A 19,892-nucleotide genomic window follows, 5' to 3' on the forward strand; every position below is an offset into this window, starting at 1 on the left:
TCCAAAAAAAGTGCGCTTGTAAGACCGCCATTTTATTCTCTTGGGTGTTAGAAAAAAACAATATATAATGTTTGGGGTTTCTAAGTAATTTTCTAGCAAGAAAACGCGTTTTTAACGTGTAAACACTGAGTCTGAAAAACAGGCTCAGGGCTTAAGTGGTTAAGGAAACATATTTTCTTTTGTTATTGGGTCATCAGTAAAGGTTTAAAATGACCACTGGATGTTATCATAAGCATCACCTGAAAAATGTTTAGAAACTATATATTGGTTTTTTTTCTGTCATAATGATTGTTCTGTTAACCTAAATGGTTATATAATTGTGTATAAAAACAGCCTAACAAAGAAACTCCTCACAGAGAAAATGCATGCATTCAGCCATCTAACATAAAAGGAAGGATAGGAGCATGAATGCAGAACATGTCAATGAGACTTGGGTATCTATTGTTGTTTTTCTGTAGGCTAAATAATGTGAATAGGTTGGCTCTTTCATTGTTTAATGTATTACTAGATGGAAGCCAGGAATACAGTGGTAAGAATGAATTACATGAACAGTAAGAACAAAATACAGAATGGCTACAAATATGTCATTGCTTTAGGAAACATATATATCAAGTATTAATATAATCATCCCATTTAAAATCTCTTCTAATAGTTTAAGATTGCATGTGCCACCTGGGCAAATGGGAATTAGAAAATTAATATGGGCAAATGTAATTCCCTATTAATGAATTTTGGAGAGAGTTGGCACTGTTTATGAGAAATGTTGCTTGCAGAACGCAAGATGTTCCCTTGTACATGTTATGAAATCATTATTAGTTGCGGATGAAAGCTCCAAACAAATTAGATAATCATCCTTTATGTCTCATCAGTATTTGCTCCATTTGTTAGCTTTATCTGAGTGGCTAACTTCTATTAAAAGTTTACAGGACAAACAGGCCAGAAATAACTGTAAACAGCAAATATGTATAGCTGGGTGTGCTGTATATCAAATCTTAGAGCTGCAGGGCTGATTAAAGTAGAATGAGAACTGTCAGTCAAGTTTCAACTGTTATTTATTTCTTGTTTATTTGAGTATCAACGCTAACATTTACTTGTCCCAATAATGTACATGTCCTGTAGTCTGCAGCATCAGCATGTGCAAAGTGCAGTAAGCCATAGCAACTAATCATAATTTATTGTTCTGAATCAAATTGGTTATTTTAGACTATTCTGTCATCATTGCTTTTTACTGCCTACATTGCTATATAAACTCCTTTGGGAAATTTCATCATTACACACAGTAACAAGCTTGATTTTCTTGTCTGTAACTGGTAAAAAAAAATGCAAATAACCAAACATATACTCTGCTATTTTCTTGTGGTTCTATTTTCCTGTAAACTTTCCTAGTGTTTTGGAAAACTTGTAGATTCTAGGTGCCCAGGTTTTTAATTAGGTCATGATGAGAAAAAAGAAGGTATACCAAAGTACCATAAGTACTAGGTCCATGACTATGGTGCTTGTTTCTAAATTGAATATTGGGAAAATAACGTCTCATTGACAAATGGTTGCATACCTACCAAACCAGTTATTTGCATGTGAATACACAACAATAAAAATTAAATATATAACTCCAAAGTGTATTATGTTAATGTGTATAAATGCAAGTATCCCAAACCGAGTGAACAGTAAAAAAAATAAGAAATGGTAATTAGGGATAGATGCAAAAATATCCAAAGTTTATGGAAACACACAATACATATTAATAATAATCACTACATGCACAACGCCCTCAGGCTAAAAAATCCCACTATGTAGTTAAATTTGGGTTTCATGGGAATTCCCAGGGAGTGCTGACAATGTTGTCGTAATTCTAACAACATATTTTTTTTTTAGATGGGGTGTCATAAAATTGAGGATTATTATTATTATTATGCATTGTGCGTTTCAATTAAGTTTGGATAATTTTGCATCTATCCCTGATTACCATTTCTTGTTATTTTTTACTAATTGTCTCCATCTCCTCAAACCCACATCTTTCCTTTTGTTCTGTCAATCATTGTATAAAAAAAAGCAGATTATACTCAGCAGGCACAGACATCCAGTTACTAAGATTTGTCTTCTACAGACTAAATCCCCAGTAGCCTCATAAGTATTGCCAAATAAAGTACATCCTAACAGACATTTTTCATAGTACTTCAATGCCCAAAGGAGATTGCATGTGTCAAATGTTAACTACATTTTAAAATAGTAAATACAGGGAGAGATCAATTATCTGGAGTGCTTGGGAATTTCCCTATAAGGGGATTGTGTGATTCTAAGCTCTATGCCTCAATTACAATGTATTACATTTACAAATTGCCCCTATCATTCCCTACACTGCCCCTAGCATTCCACTACTTATTAAATTAGCATTATTCTTTGCAGGAGCTCTAGGAGAAAAATGAGGGTGATTATGCCAGTATGTTTGACATTTTTAATGAAAAGCTGGAATTCTTTGTTTTTAATTCCTTTCATTACACACTTTCTGCATATAGTTTCCAGAAAGTAAGTTTCTCCTGCATGTGTATATATAAATACAACTTAAAATGTTTTCACAATTTCATTTATAATGACATATTTAATAAAGCAGTACCAGGAGCAGTGATGAGTTACAAAAGTATAATAACCCAGTTAGCTACCCATAATGTCTCTGTTTGGCAGAACATTGGAGGTTGTCAGGGAATTGGCTGTTATGAGTCTCTGAACTTTGTATGTTGGAATAAGCCTTACACTTTTGTCTAAATAAATCTTTACATGATTGTCATGAGCATGCAATATTTGCACTGAAATCTGAGAAAAGCAGCCCCAACATACTTATACAGTATCTATACCTGCATCCTGAAATACAAATTAAGTTGCCTGTGGCCTCAATCAGGTGGTAAAATATTAATTCCAGTTTTATAAAGTGGAAAAATCCTTTTTGGACAGTAGAAGGCCTGGCTCGCAGTCTCCACTCTAATTCATTTCAAAGATGTTTTATTGGGTTGAGGTCAGGACTCTGTGGCCAGTCAAGTTCTTCCAACTCAAACTCATGTATGGACCTTGCTTTGTGCTCTTGTGCACAGTCATGTTTGAACAGGAAGGGGCCATCCCCAAACTGTTCCCACAAAGTTGGGAGCATGAGATTGCCCAAATGTCTTGGTATGCTGACACCTTAAGATTTCCCTTCATTGGAACTAAGGGGTCAAGCCCAACCCCTAAAAAACAACCCCACGCCATAATTCCCCCTCCACCAAATGATTTGGACCATTGCATAAAGCAAGGTCCAAAAAAGATATGGTTGAGTGAGTTTGGGGTGGAGAAACTGGCCTGCACAATATCTTGATCTTAATCTAATCAAACACCTTTGGGATGAATTGGCACGGAGACTGCGAGCCAGGCCTTCTTATCCAACATCAGTGCCTGACCTCACAAATGTGCTTCATGAAGAATGGTCAAATGTTCCCATAGACACACTCCTAAACCTTGTGGACAGCCTTCCCAGAAGAGCTGAAGCTTCAGTGTTGTCATATTTGATCCCCTACATTTAGGGGCAGATTCACAGAGCAAGTACGCCGGCGTATCTACTGATACGCCGGCGTACTTTCAAATTTCCTGCGTCGTATCTTTAGTTTGAATCCTCAAACCAAGATACGACGGCATCTGGGTAAGATCCGACAGGCGTACGGCTTTGTACGCCTTCGGATCGCAGATGCAATACTTCGGCGTCCGCTGGGTGAAGTTTGCATAGTTTTCCGTGTTGGGTATGCAAATGAGCTTTTTCCGACGATCCACGAACGTACGCATGGTTGTCGCATTCTCTGACGTTGTCTGTAGTCGGCTTTTTCCGGCGTATAGTTAAAGCTGCTATTTGGTGGCGTATAGATAGACTTGCCAAGTATGGCCGTCGTTCCCGCGTCGAAATTTGATTATTTTTTTTGCGTAAGTCGTCCGTGAATAGGGATGGACGTAAGTTAAAAAAATTACGTTGTTGCGACGTCATTTAACGCAATGCACGGCGGGAAATTTAGGAATGACGCATGCGCAGTACGTTCGGGAACGCACCTAATTTAAATGATCCACGCCCCCTACCCGGATCATTTGAATTAGGCGGGCTTGCGCCGGGGAATTTACGCTACGCCGCCGCAACTTTACAGGCAAGTGCTTTGTGAATCAAGCACTTGCCCGTAAAACTTGCGGCGGCGTAACGTAAATGCGATACGTTACGCCGCCGCAGATCTACGTGAATCTGCCCCTTAGTGACTACTTTTACACAGTGCTTGTGATCTGTATAGACTTAAAAAAAAATCTCTTGGTAAATGGTTGTACATTGTAAAATGCTTTTATGTTATCGCCTATGTATTCAGGATGCAAGGCTTTTAGGTAAGGTAATAAAATGCTGTATACTTTTAATGATGATAGTACCAAAGAAACGGCAAGCTAAGCCTGTTTCTTCTTTAATGATCCCATTTACAGTGGTTTGCTAAAGTGATGATAAAATATGTCCTTATTAAATAATGTATTTGTTGGTGTTTCTGTTTGTTAAAGCCAGTCTCCCTCCAATGGACCTTAAAAGTATGTCTTAGGAGGGCTTACCATATATTTAGGCTATTTATCTAGTTATTTCATCACTTGTGTATGTTTATATATTTCTAAACACATTAAACACACACACACATATATAAAATAATTTCTCCTTTTTAACTATTCACTTGTATCTATATGGGCTTAAAATTAATGTATTAAAAAAAAATCAAAACAACTGAGGAAAATGTCATCAGGAATGCATCCTGATCTCACATTACTATGTCTCATCCAGATCTGTCTTAACTAAATTACTTTGGTAAAGAGTTGTAGCAGTCCAAAGAAGACCTGCACTGTTGAAGCAAAAAAAAAAAAAGAAGGCATGCAGAGGACATAGAAACAAGTAGGCCAGCAGACTACCTGCAGCTGATCTATCTTTCCCCCATACTTGACTTACTATGCCTTGTTCTGAACTGTGTCTCTGTGTGGAGGTGGTCATCTTTTGTGTAGGGTTTTGCTTAAAGCGGTTGTATACCCGCATTTTTTTTTTTACACCTGTAAGGCAAAAGCCATAATGAGCTAGTATGCACCGCATATTAGCTCATTATGAAATACTTACCTTAAAACGAGGTGTAGAGAACTTACCTGGTCCACGCCGAGCGAGATGTCATCTTGCCTGACGTGTCTTCCGGGTATCACCGCTCCAGTGCTGTGATTGGCTGGAGCGGCGATGTCGTCACACCCGCGTGAGCGTCACACCCTGCATGAGCGCGGGAGATTTCATTGCGGCAAGGTCCGGCGACTGCCGGCCCTTTAGCCCGAGGATCCCCCCTGCGCATGCGCCACTGATTGCGAGGGGAATATCTCCTAAACTGTACAGGTTTAGGAGATATTCTTTATACCTACAGGTAAGCCTTATTATAGGCTTACCTGTAGGTAAAAGTGGTAGTAAAGACTTTACTACCACTTTAATGTGAGCGCTTCCCCCTGATGGCTGGTGATCTTATAACTGGTGGGATTATATTCAAGAAACTGCAGGAGAGGAAACACAGATCCATGAATGTTGGTACACTGCATTTTCTCAGTTACAACTTCCCCTCCAGCAAGCTCTCTGGAGAAAAGTGAATAATATAGTATTGAAATCGCTAAATATCCCTCAAAATCTTGCAAAACAAACATTAGGAGATAGCAGTACCTTAGATGATCTCACACTGCAGATATTCAACTATTAGCTGTTTATTCAGGGCTACATGTTGGGAAGTTTATTGTTTTTTTTTTTCAGTAGTAATTCTAGACAAAGGGTAATTGTTTTTGTGTACTGCTTAGGCAAAATGACCATTGTTCTATATTTCCTATAGGGTAGAAAAATGTCACCTTTTTAGTTTAGGTCCACTAACAGTTAATATTGAAAACTCAGTTTATTGTCGTAATGTATTTAATAAAACCTGTATATAGAGCAATGTAAGTGTTTCTACAGAACACTCTGTTTTTGAATTTTCAGATCCTTGCTGTAAAACTCTGGAAAGGTGTAATGCAAAGTCTGTATGCAAGACTGTATGCACAGGTAAGAACTGATTTGTCACAATACAATGGCTTATTTCATACTGTTTTATCCATGCTTCTCCATGTATGCAGATTTGTAACAGCTATCGGCAAATTCAAATGATACACTAGTGGACTGACACATCTTAAAGTACAAAGAAAAATAAGGATTTCCTGAAACCTAAACAAAAGAATATTTGTATACTGCAGTTAGAAATTCCCAAATATAAGATATTTTACTAAAACATGATGGCTATAAACTCCAAACAATGTCATTTACGGGTAGCAGCACTAGCAGAATAGTTCATGGTAATACGTTTTGCAATTCAACCAGGTAACAGATCACGCTGACCTAGTGCAATACCTTTTTTTGTTTATCTATTTGGTTAATACTAAGCACAAATTTGGCAGGGATCAAATCTCTTCAATGGCCATGTCTGCAATCATATTGAACAGAATGGCCTGCTCACTGGGACCAGCGGTGCGACTAAATGTCGGGATGGTCCGAAGATAGATTTGCTAGGCCCCTTGCTAAGCATGTCTAGATGAATGAACACAATTTTAAAAATTGGTCAAATAAAATTGATTTATATTTTGATTTTGTTCTAACATATTTTGTTAACAGCTGAACAGACTCTTAGCTTGAGATATCTGTGAGTTCATAAGCATCTATACAATTGAGGTTAAACAGATGGGAGATTTCTTGTATGTTAAGATCATAAGCCATATGTTATTAGACATTAGCTAGACCTCTTCTCCCCGTCTGTGTGCTGTTAGCTAGTTCTCTTTCTTTGTCACTATCTGTGACCCCTTCATTGTTCACACCCTGAGACAGGTCAGTTATACATATGAGAAGAAGGAAGGAGGGCATGTGCAGAGATAAAAGGCATTTTTTCCCATTTGTAGCTCTTTTACAGTGCATTTCACACAGGAAGATAGGTTGTGTGGTTATGCAGCTTTGTCTTAAACGCCAGGTTAAAATGTGTGTGTTGTGGCTAGTAGAGATGCAGTCAGCTAGACAATGAGAGTATTCCTGGGAGAACAGATTAAAGGAAGAGAAGCAGAACTGCTCTAAATAAATAGTCACTTTATTCTATAGATTTTTGCTTCTGGTCTTTAATAAGCAGTGACAGGAAGTGATCATCACATTTTTTTTGTTTTCCTTTCTTCTGTTCACAAAATGATTCCTTTAAACCTGTACAAATGAAGAATGGAAGTTGCTATTGCTAGCCTCTTCCCCTAAACATTCTAGTTTCTTTACTGTCATGCTGACCCAATGGCTTCATACATCTCTGAGTTATTGGCCTGGGCAAGTATGCTTGTGCTTTTTTTTTTTTTTTTATGCAATGTTTGACCTTAACTTGTAATTTATATTTTAGTCAATGACTGATGTTAGCTTATGTGCCTTCTCTAAATGTTGGTGGCACTTTAAATTAAGTTTCTAATATTTTTAGGACATCCTAAATAATGTTAATAACTCTATATACTGTACATACATTATCGGGACTACTGCTATTCACATCTTTCTGGAATTTAGGTAAAACAAGTTCACCTGCAGTCCTTTCTGCTGGTGTGTTTTCAGTTTGTTCAGTTACTTATTGCAGAATTCAGTTTGATGACCATGTACCTACGGCAAAGTTTACCAGCAGCTGCAGGAGTCAGAGTGGAGGGTTATCAGCTGTAACGCTATATGGCAACCTTGTATGTCCCAATGCCTATTTAGATTGTGTTACAGAGTGCAGAATTAAAATCTATGTGTTTTTTTAAGTGTTTGGATGTATTGCATTTAGTTAGCACTAGATATTTTTTGTTAAACTGTCCTTCCTCAAATCTCAGAGCTACAATATATAGTTTAGACTACAATTGGCTAGGTGTCTAGCTTGCAATTAGTAGTAAAACATTGCTTTAAGCAAGTATATTGTAACACTTTAAAAATGAATACACTGGGAGTGATTTCATCTATTTCTAATGGATAATTCAAACCAATTCTGACAGAATGGCACATTTTGAAATTCATATCCATTGGTATGCAGTTACAAAAATTAGAATACATTTAAATTCTCCCAAATTAACTGTACTTTAACTTTGTCATAATGGCAAATTCACTTAGTGAATATAGCAATCATTTTGTAATTCTTTCCATAAAATTGAGATACATTACTTCTTGATTGCATGAACATACAGGTCATCTTTGAAGCTTGAATTGCATAGCAAATGTTCTGACATCCGATAGTTTATTCGTTCTATGAAAAAAAAATCTTCAAAGTTTTCAAATGTAACATTAGCCTAAGGGTAGACTATGGAAACCAGAAATATCGCTAGTGAAGCTAAGCAAGTTCAAAGAGTCTTTCCTAATGAGTTTTAGTATTAAAATGCACCTGTTACCCACACACACTAAGCATATATACCTAGGTTATACTATATAACAGATAATTTTTTTTATAGTCACAGTTTGATTTGTCTAAAGTAGTTAGTTAATGTTCTAGCAGACAGTACATGTACAAATACCAGTAAGGTAACAAATTGTAGTTTTCTGCGCTTATAGCTCCACATTGATATACAGTATTTTAAAGTGGTATTAAACCCAAAACCAAAAATGTAATATATTTGCAGCTTACCAGTCATTAAATGTGGTGGCTGAATTTGTTTTCCTTTTTTAGGCTACCCCCCCCTCTGTTTTCACTTGGTGATCTGGCCAGTAACACACCTCCTGTATTGGAGTGCCCCCACTCTGGATTAAGGGTAACAGGGGGCACATTTGCACAGCAGCATTGTCAGCCTGGGTGGAGGGGGAGTGTTGTACTAACAGATTTAGATACACTAACATATTGAAGCCAAACTCCAGCTCACACTTTATACGCAGTTACAGCAATAATTGTGTTTTCCTTTTGGAATAAAGGTTATATCCAAATAAATAAAAGATGATCAGTGTAAACACACATCCGTGTTAAATGGTGTGTCTTATCCCTGTAACTGCTACATCTGCAAGAGAGCTTGTTCTTTTGAAAAACAACAAACTTACTGGCTGGATCTCCAGGTAAAAATAAAGGAAGGAGAGCCTAAAAAAGAAAACATCTAAGAATTGGCAAGCTACAATATAATACATGTTTGGTTTTGGGTGTATTACTACTTTAACATCAGCCTATGAGGATTTGGACAGCTACTGTCAGTGCACAAAGGTGAACATTTGTTTTGTTTCCCAGCAGCTTTAGTTGCTAGCTAAAGCAACGTGAAATGTTAGGTAACTTTAAATATAGGTACATGCAACTAGCTGATGTTCCTTCCAGTGCTGGGTTCCTAAAGGCCTATAAACAGGGTCAGAAAATTGTATGAAAATTCTTTCAAAGCCATTGTACGATAATCTTTTCGTTGGTACACAGCTTTCGAGAGCTGACTAAGACAATTCATATGTAATTATCCAATGGGACAAGAACAAACAAAAATTCTTGTAGGATACCAGATCGTGCGATTTTCGTTTAATCAGTACAGATGTCGTTCGAAGATGCAATACAATTATAATACAATATGTAACATCACTTCAAAACTTTATTCTGTTGCGTAACTTTGGTAACCTCTTTTATTTTCCATATGAGACTAGCATACAAAAAAAAGTCATGAGTGGCCAATAACCACGCCTGAGCACTGTCCAATGTATTGTGAAGGTGTGGTCCTTAGACCAATGTAAACTCCATATGCACACAGTAACATGCAATAAAAACTGATTTATAATGGATCTTACTGCAACATATGTTAAAACCCTGTATATGTGTTTTGAGATGCATAGATATTCATTCTGATTGGCTCCCCAAAGCACAAGTACTAGAAAAATACACCTACACTACAATGCACCACATGAGATTTAGGGGGGCTTTTAATATTACTTTAATAGTTCAATTAAACAAAGGCATAATGAGCTAGTATGTATAGTATACTAGCTCATTATGAAATACCTTAGATTGAAGCCCCCACAGCAGTCCCGTCACACCGATGTGGCTGATGACATGTCTCCCAGTGTTATTCCCAGGTATCGTCACTCCCATGTATGCACGCGGGAGGCGCCAGTAACTGCACAGCAGCTGAAGAAATGGCACGAGCAAGCCGTTTCTTCAGTGTGCATGTGCCAATGACGAATAACTCATAAATACAGTGAATACCTCATGAATGGTGCAAGTTTAGAAGATATTCATGGTACCTACAGGTAAGCCTTATTATAGGCTTACCTGTAGGTAAAAGTGGTGTGTGAGGTTTTACAACCACTTTAAGTGTCAAGGGTGTTTTGGTTCTTGGTACGTTTTAGGATTCACACATACTTTTGACAGCATGAGCTTCACACCAAAAAATTATCAGTGATGCTAAATATATGTTGTGGCACAGAGCATTCGCATCCTTCTGATTACCTTTGTGGATTAGCCTTACTTTTTTAGAATGACATAACAACAATTCTTTGACGTTTGCAGCTGGAATAGTTAATGAAAGTGTATGTTGCAGAAGCAGTACACTGAATTCAATAATTTACACATGCTTTGTTTTGAACTTTTTCAATGTTGCCAAAATCTGGCCTACAAGGGCTGTTATGTTTTTGATTGGCTTTTGGCCAAATATCTCATTTCATTGTGCCTGGACCAGCAATTTTATAGGAAACAATTTATAATTTAGTAAGTAGGAGAACAATTCCAATCAGCCTAATAATCAGGGTCATTTGTTTGCCTGTTCATCTGCTCATTATCACTATGATTAGGACAGGAACTAGGGTTTTTATGTATAGGACTTGTAGGAAATATCCCCCTCTGGTGTCAGCTCCTGGTGGCAGATACACCATGAAGCATTGTGATTGGACAGATCTGCTTCTATGGCCTCTTGGGTCATTTTTTAGAGTATTATTTTTTTCAGAGTGACATTGAAGGAATTAACCACTTAAGACCCGGACCAAAATGCAGCTAAAGGACCTTGCCCCTTTTTGCGATTCGGGACTGCTTTGTTTTAACTGACAATTGCGCGGTCGTGCGACATGGCTCCCAAACAAAATTGGCATCCTTTTTTTCCCACAAATAGAGCTTTCTTTTGGTGGTATTTGATCACCTCTGCGGTTTTTATTTTTTGCGCTATAAACAAAAATAGAGCGACAATTTTAAAAAAAAATGCAATATTTTTTCACTTTTTGCTATAATAAATATCCCCCAAAAATATATATAAAAAAAATGTTTTTCCTCAGTTTGGGCCGATACGTATTCTTCTACATATTTTTGGTAAAAAAAATCACAATAAGCATTTATCGGTTGGTTTGCGCAAAATTTATAGCGTTTACAAAACAGGGGATAGTTTTATTGCATTTTTAATATTTTTTTTTTTTTATTACTAATGGCGGCGATCAGCGATTTTTTTCATGACTGTGACATTATGGCGGACACTTCGGACAATTTTGACACATTTTTGGGACCATTGTCATTTTCACAGCAAAAAATGCATTTAAAATGCATTGTTTACTGTGGAAATGACAGTTGCAGTTTGGGAGTTAACCACAGGGGCCGCTGAAGGAGTTATGTTTCACCTAGTGTGTGTTTACAACTGTAGTGGGGTGTGGCTGTAGGAGTGACGTCATCGATTGTGTCCCCCTATAAAAGGGATGACACAATCGATGCAGCCGCCACAGTGAAGAACGGGGAAGCTGTTTTTACACACGGCTCTCCCCGTTCTTCAGCTCCGGAGACCGATCGCGGGACCCAGCGGCGATCAGGTCCCGCGGTCCCGGAGCTTCGGACCGGGTCGCGGGAGCGCGCCGCGAGCGCGCGCCCACGACCCAAGGCTGGGTACATGTACAGGACGTACCTGTATGTACATGTGCCCAGCCGTGCCATTCTGCTGACGTATATGTGCAGGAGGCGGTCCTTAAGTGGTTAAATAATGAATATTGTTAAAATTATTTAAAATGCCAGTTAAGCTTTTGTGCACTATATACCATTTAAAAAAAGAAATCCGATTTGACGTAAAGTAAAGAACTATAATATACTTAATCGTAATTTATCTTTTTGTGTAACAGTCACATTTGAACTGAGAAAAATTCCCTTCATCAGCGAGTTCACACAGTGCATCCTACACATGTACTGTACTTGCCAATGTATCTAAAGAAAAACAGACCTTATTATGATTATTAAATAAGAACAAAACCAAGTGGGCTGTTCGTCTAGTGTATATTTAGTGTTTGACTAATGATTGCTACATAATGCATTGGAAGAGATTAAAGGGGAAAGAGCAATAATTATCAAATAACAGTAAAATAAGTAGGCCTCAAGGAAAAATAAAATGTAGTTAAATATGCATTAAGAGCAAAACCATACACATTTTCACAGGGAAGAATTATATTATTGTAAAGAGGATGATTGCTTTTGTTTAAACCCTTATTTGCACATTAGTTGGAACATGGTCAGCAGTAGATATGTGCAGCCAATAAACAGGTCCAATTGTGCTGATCTGTTCTTATACATCAGCATAATGTCTCACAGCATCGCTTATGTGCTTAGGCAAAGCTCTGTTGAGTGGTTGCAGGATATTGATTATATAGTCAATAAGTTCAAAGTGTTTTGTACATTTTTACAGCTGTGGCTATCCCTGAGGGTTAGGTAATATGCATGTGTCCGTTATCTTTTTTTTTTTTTCTGTTATGATTTTCTACTCAATAATAACTGTAGTATTAACCTGTTCATGGCTACAAAAGTAACCACTTCAGGATTTAGTTTTTCATTTATTTTATAGGTGCATCACACTGCAAAGGCATCTATTGTTATAGTAGCCCCCTTTCACATGGGGCAGACTCTGTTTTGATTAGCAGGGGATCTGTCTGCTGATCTGCTGCTAATTGAATCAGAGCTGAGGGATGGCAGGTCCTTTTGCTCTATTGGCGGCTGGGTATAAATTGACTCTGCTTTCTGTTTACACCCAATTGCCCTCTGATCTGATCCGCCTAAACGGAGGGGGACCGATCCCATTATGTTTTTTTTTCTTAGCAGATCAGATCGGAGGTATGTGGGTATAAATGGGCACATGTCCGTTTACATCCACCAGACCGCAGCAGCTCCTAAACAATCCTGAAAGCCTCTGTGTGCATGGACACATAGGCTTTTATGGAGTTGAGTTTAGGAGCTTTGGCAAACAATGGCAAAAGCTCCTAAACTTTTGGCATTACAGTGCATAGCAGGCAGTCAGATATAGCTTAAAGAGTATCTCCATTTTTGTTGAGAAGAAAACAATCCGCTCTGGGTGATCAATGTACATTGCAAGGATTTTAACAAACGTTGTAGGAAAGTCCTAACTGTTTATGTTCTTAATAAAAAGCTGTGGGATTGATCTGCTAAAGCTGGAGAGTGCAAAATATGGTGCAGCTGTGCATAGCAGCCAATCATCTTCTTAATTAAGCTTGTTCAATAAAACCTGGAAGCTGATTGGTTTCTATGCTAAGCTGAACCAGATTTTGCATCTTCCAATTTTAGTAAATCAACCCCTGTGTGTCTACGTCCTAGGAATACTAATTCCTTAATGGGAGTGTCTGTGTTCAGCTGATGCACTTGTAGTGTTCTAATGAGGAAAATGTCAGTATTTATTAGAAGTAATTTACTTTTAGGGAGTATCTCACCAAAATATTGTTCCTATTGCAGAGGATGCCTAAAACTTTACTTGTACATTAGTGCAGACGTCTGGGAAAATCAGTGAACCAATCACACAAACAGGAAATTACATTTCTGGGGAAGTTCTGTACACCAGCCATGTACAGAAGGCCTGCAGATTGCCATGTTGTATTGAATTTTTACAGAAAATTGCAGGGGCTGCAGATTGAAAAGGAAATAATTTATTTGAATTACATTAAATGACGCTATGACTTGAGGGTATGCTATATTATTTTATTTTCTTATTTGCCCTATTTTTTTCACAAAAGTGGAGTTTCCCTTTTAAATTGTATGTAAATGCTTAGTCCATTTTCTGTATTTCTGGCATCATCCCTCACATATAAGTTTTTTTTTTTTTTTTTGTGAAACTATATGCAATTTTTTTTTGCCTGGAGAAACTGTCAGAATATACCCTTTTCTGTTTCAAGCTGTGATGGTAAGTCACTGCCTCACAATTAGCAGCAGTGCTGTCAGCCTTCAGTTAGTCATTAGGCTACTTATGTTATGGCACTGATAATCAGCCTTACCACCATCTGAAGCAACATACACAACAGGCTGATATGCAAAGGGGCTGTGTCTAATTTCAAGGTAATGACTTACTATTTTCAGCCTGCAAGAGGAAGTATTGCTACTGACAGGATCTCTAGATAAGAAACATTTCAATATGTTTCAACAGATTTAAATAATGTTATGTGCTTAAAAAGTAAAAAGCCCTCATTTGCAGTGGGGCTGCATCCACCCTGCAAAGGTTTAACTGCCATTTAGGCTTACAGTACCATGACAAGTGGTTTTACTTGCCTGATCCTCCATTCCTGCAGGCTCCCCTGGACTGCTAGACCAGTCCCCACAGCCTCCTCGTTCCTGAACTCTAACTATCTTGGATCCCTTGACATCATTAACCTCCCTGGCGGTCTTATTCTTTCAGAAAAAACATGCTGAAAGCGGTACCATTATTTGCAAGGAAATTTGGTGTTTTATACTGTAGGCCTGTAATTTTTAGGAATAACTCACTTAAATCTGTCCAAACCAGAGTTTAATAGGCATCCCGGGTATGACATTTTTTTAAAAACAAAATTATAAATTATAATATAATAAATAATTATAAATAATTATAACAAATAATAATATAATTCTAATACAAATTATTCAATAATGTAATCAACTCAAAATCACTGAAATTTGCTCAGTTGCAGAATTGTTGCTGTCATTATTTTTTTTTTTATGACAAATTTCCCCACAAATCGCTATCGCACAATTCTGCAAGTGATTATAATTTATTATCGCTGTTTTCTAGCTGATCTAAAACCATTTTTGACATAAAGGGACACTTTTGGTTGCTATGGACAATCTACAGTTTGCAGGCAGAAAGAAAGGTTTTTATTATATAAAAGAACATGCATGACACAGGACAGACCACTAGGGACAAGGGGGGTGTGTTTTTTTACATACAGTACTGTAATCTATAAGATTACAGTATACTGTATGTATAGTGTTTGTTTACGTTTTTGAATTTGGCACCGATCTCCGCTCCCGTGCGTCGTAACATCGCAGGGAACGGAGATCGGCGGCACAGGAGGACGCTGTGTTAATCGAGCGAGGTCCCGCTCGCTCACACAGCACGGTGACATCGCTGGATCCAGGAGAAGGTAAGCCAGCACGCGCTGCAGGCTCTGCATAGCTACCCCGAGCGTGACTCTGGGTTACCGATTTCAGCCAAAAAAATCAACCCTGAGTCACGCTCGGGGATACCGCCAGGAGGGTTAAGACCAATGCAACGCCAATAGCCCTGCATTGAATGTGACAATGCTGGGGAACAATCTACTGCAGCAGTGGGAAGCACCATTTGGCAGGGAAGTGGAGGTTCCCCTAAAATGAAATTGGCAGTTAACTGCACCCACACTGCAAGGAAAGACTTTTTAGTTTTCCAGAGTACATTGGATTACGATACTAAACACACAGGGCTTGATTTATTAAAGGCAAATAGACTGTGCACTGTGCAAGTGCAGTCGCTCCAGAGATATAGTAAATGAGGTAAAGCTTCATCTTGCAAGGGTACCCAATCACGTTCAAGGAAAATAAAAAAAACAGCATTTTTGCTTGCACATGATTGGATGATGGAAGTCAGCAGTGCTTCTGCTCATTTACTAAACTCTGGAGCAACTGCACTTTGCAAAGTGCACAGTCTATTTGCCTTTACTAAATCAAACCCACACTGTTTAATTGACATTTTCCCTTATATTTCTGTATGTGGATGATGGCACTGTAATATCCTGCCCCTATTGTGTTTAGCTAGTTAGTGGGCATGGAGGAGGAGGGAGGGAGGGAGTGGGCTATTATTTATATAAACCAACATGTATGACTCTATAGTCACATGGGCTGCTTAGATGTGATAGGGAGGAAATGCTCAGCATAGAAACTCACTGAAAACTGAGCATGTGCAGAGCTGTCACCATAGTGACATAGGGACATGAACAGAAAGAGGAGATGGTGAGCAACGGGATCAACCAGTTTTTTTGCAGAATACAGAAAATGTATCTCACAGTGACTCAGTCAGTATGAACAGTATGAAATACATCATTTAGTGATAGTTTTTTTTTTTAATGATTTGGGTTTAATGACACTTTATTTTCAGCATTACAATGGATAGTAGGTAGGTAGAAATTGCTTATAGTTCAGCACTTCTCCACTTCACTTGCTAGTATCCTGCAAGAGTGGGCATGGCTAGATAGGTTGCTCTGCACAGAGCACACCGGACTCAAAACTAAGTGAAAATAATGTGATTTATGAAGAAAACCACACAAGTGAAATTAAAAAAAAACACAGCTATCAGTCCAAACTTCAAATACAGCAATATATACAAAAAACCCAGAGAACCTACTGTATATAAAAAGGCAAACCTAACTAGTGAACGTGACACTAACTAAAGCAAAACACAGGAAAACTTACCCAAACTAACTACAAACGTTTGTGGCATAGCAAATGTTATAACACTTGTGCACCCACTACCTCAGCATTATGTTAGGATACCACACAGAATTACTAAAATTGATGCACACAAAATCTGGTGCAGATGTGCAAAGTAACCAATCAGCTTCTAGGATTTATTGTTAAAGCTTAATTGAACAAGCTGGAGTTAGAAGCTGATTGGTTACTCTGCGCAGCATTACCAGATTGACCAGATAGAGAGTGACAGTATATGTGGATCTGAACAGAAAATGTCAGACTTGGAAGAAAACAGCATTAGGCCTCTTTCACACGGGCAGACCGTTCAGGTCCGCCTGTCAATTTTTTTTTAGGCGGAAATGAATCATGGATCAGATCAGATGAAAATGGACTCTACGATCCATCTTCATCCGATCCCCCATTGAGGAGAGCGGCACTCTGAAGGTCGTTCCCTGCACAGTGTGCAGAGACAGACCTGTCATCTGCCTGCTCAGCGGGGATCGACGGAGCGATCCCTGCTGAGCCAAGCAAAACCCATACATGGACAAGTCCAAATATAGCAATAGCAATATATATATAAAATAAACTCAGTGACGCTACATAAAAAGGTGAACCTAACTAGTGAAAGTCAAACACAAGCACACCTACCTTAAACTAACTCTAAAATTTATTAAAGCTGTATAAAAAGCAGCTGGAAGAAAAAGGCAGAGCAGAATCAGGGTGGAGGAGCAAGGAACAACGGTCAGATGGGTCAGGACCAGGCTAGAATGTAGCAGATGCAGAGGGGATAGGGATCAGGATAACTGGCTCAGAAAGTAATGGCACCAGGCAAATGGGCACACAGGTAAGGTGCTGAGTTGACACAAATTGATGACTGAGAAGAAACTACTTAAGCCTGCAGCAGACGGCACCAGGTGGAGACTAATTTCTCAGACTTGCTGAGAGACACAGGAACTGCTCCCTTCAAGATTGTACACCCCAGTGCCACCAGCTCTTAACAGCACCACAGTACATTGCAAGTCAGAAATTGCTTGGCATTCAACACAACAGTATATAGCAAGCAGGCAGAAATTGCTTAGCTTTCAACATAACTGTATATAACAGACAGGCAGGCTGGAATTCCCTAACATTCAGCACTACAATGGATAGTATGCAGGGAGGAATTTCTGAACATTCAACACAATAGTACATAGCAGGCTGTCAGGAATTGCTTAGTAGTTAGGCAATGGGTAGAAATCAGGCAGAAATTGCCTAACATTCAGCATTACAATATATAGCAGTCAGTCAGAAATTGCTTAGTATTCAGCACTACAGTATATATCAGGCACTCAAGCATTGTATAGCATTCAGCATTACAGTACACAGCAGGCAGTCAGGAATTGCTTAGTATTCAGCATTACAGTATTTATCAGGTACTCAGGAACTGCATAGCATTCAACACTGCAGTACACATCAGGCATTTAGGAATTGCTTAGTATTTTCAGCATTACAATATACAGTATTAGCAGACAGACAGGAATAGCTTAGTATTCATCACTAAGATAAACTGTATATCAAACAGTCAGGAACTGTGAAGTATTCAGAATGATAGCACATAGCAGGCACAAACTGCTTATTATTTAGCACTGATCAAAACACAGATTACCCGTCTCTATGCATTATAATATGAGTTTTTTGTTTGGTATTTAAAGGAGCTCCCTAATTAATTGCAAAAAGTTAGGGCCATACCAGTGTGCTGTGGTACTGTGTGGTAAGTGTTCAATCCATTGATGTGCTGAGGTGTCATGCATTGTGAATGACACCTTAACACAACTGCTTCACACACCTGCATTTCAGCACACCAACACACTTTTACAAACTACCATGTGATGTGCTCACTAACTTTGATGTATGTTCAATTTTCAGTTTGCCTTTGGTGCATTTGGCAGCCATTTATATATAATGCTAAAAGAATTAGTGTGTGCTGTACATTGACTAAACCTATCGATCTAACAGTTTCAAAAATGTTACATTCTGCCAGGAATCCTGTGATTGCTAACTGTCACATTTTCTTGTGTCCTCAACCAAACTGTCAAACCACCAAATGCCTGGTGTCATAACTGATCACTTGTGCAGCACCATGCAGATCAAATAGAAGCAGCTTCCTTGGTTGTAAAGGAAAACAGAAAAACAAACAAGGCGCCTCTAAGTGCAGAGGTATAAAACTGTTGATATCCCCTAAAGGGGTTAAAAACAGGCATGAAACAGGCATGTAGCAGGTAAGTGTGTCCAGAAGATGTTCCAGTGACAGGGCAGTCCCAGTCTTTGATGGTAAAGCTTCCAGGGAAGTCCACAAGATAACAGCCAACTGTTATCTCGTGGACTTCCCTGGAAGCTTTACCATCAAAGACTGGGACTGCCCTGCCACTGGAACATCTTCTGGACACACTTACCTGCTACATGCCTGTTTCATCCACCATATTGTAAGTGTTTTTAACCCCTTTAGGGGATATTAACAGTTTTATACTTTTGCACTTAGGGGCGCCTTGTTTGTTTTTCTGTTTCCATTAGAGATTGCTTGTCTCCCTGAGTGCTGCCTAAAGTGTGTGAAGATTTGCTACCCTCTCCAACACAGACTTTATCTGTCAGGATTCAAGTGCTTGAAGCGCCCTGGATTTACACATTTTTCTTGGTTGTAAAGGATAGGAGGATTTCATTTAGTTTGAAGGTTGTCAGCAGATCGGCCTCTACAAACTCGACAGTGCCTAAAAGGCCTAAAAATGGAGAGCAACTGAGCATGTGCCGAGCAGGGTGAGAAGGTGTATTGATGGATTTTAAACAGCATAGGCACTTATTTTTAATGTTTTACATAGCTATACCTGCAAAATGGGCCAGCAGGACTTAATTTTCTGACTGAAATTCCACTTTAACATACACGATAAGGCACATTATTGCAATGCACACTGCAGAGGATCATCCTGGTGTAAATGGACCCTTAAACATCAGTTCTCACCCTAGCTGTTTAGGTTTTAACAGTCTATAGAATAAGAAATCATGGGGAGATCCTCTGTTGCACTAAATCCCATTGTGTACACTGTGTGTATAAAACTAATACACACAGTGAAGATTTGGTTGCTGCTACAGGCCATGAAATGAGGTAGAACAGGGCTTTCTGCCCTAAACTAAACATACAAAGTAGACTCAAGTAAATATTATTTAGTCTAGGGCTGTTACTGATTAAAATGTTCG

The 19,892-nt window shown here is 38.5% G+C and overlaps 1 protein-coding gene across 6 annotated transcripts in view; it reads left to right on the plus strand.

Moving 5' to 3' along the window:
* Positions 1-19,892, plus strand: part of PCDH17 (protocadherin 17) — a 293,915-nt gene that overhangs the window by 154,866 nt on the left and 119,157 nt on the right. For 5 of the 6 annotated variants that reach the window (XM_040341339.1, XM_040341337.1, XM_040341338.1 and 2 more), the window contains one exon: positions 6,023-6,085. The exons of the other annotated variant lie outside the window; for it this stretch is intronic. In XM_040341339.1, coding sequence (XP_040197273.1) covers positions 6,023-6,085 — 63 coding nt within the window. The remainder of the gene's footprint in view (positions 1-6,022; positions 6,086-19,892) is intronic. 6 annotated transcript variants of the gene reach the window in all.

This window comes from Rana temporaria, chromosome 2 (genome assembly GCF_905171775.1).
Source record: "Rana temporaria chromosome 2, aRanTem1.1, whole genome shotgun sequence".
Taxonomy (NCBI): Eukaryota; Metazoa; Chordata; class Amphibia; order Anura; family Ranidae; genus Rana; species Rana temporaria.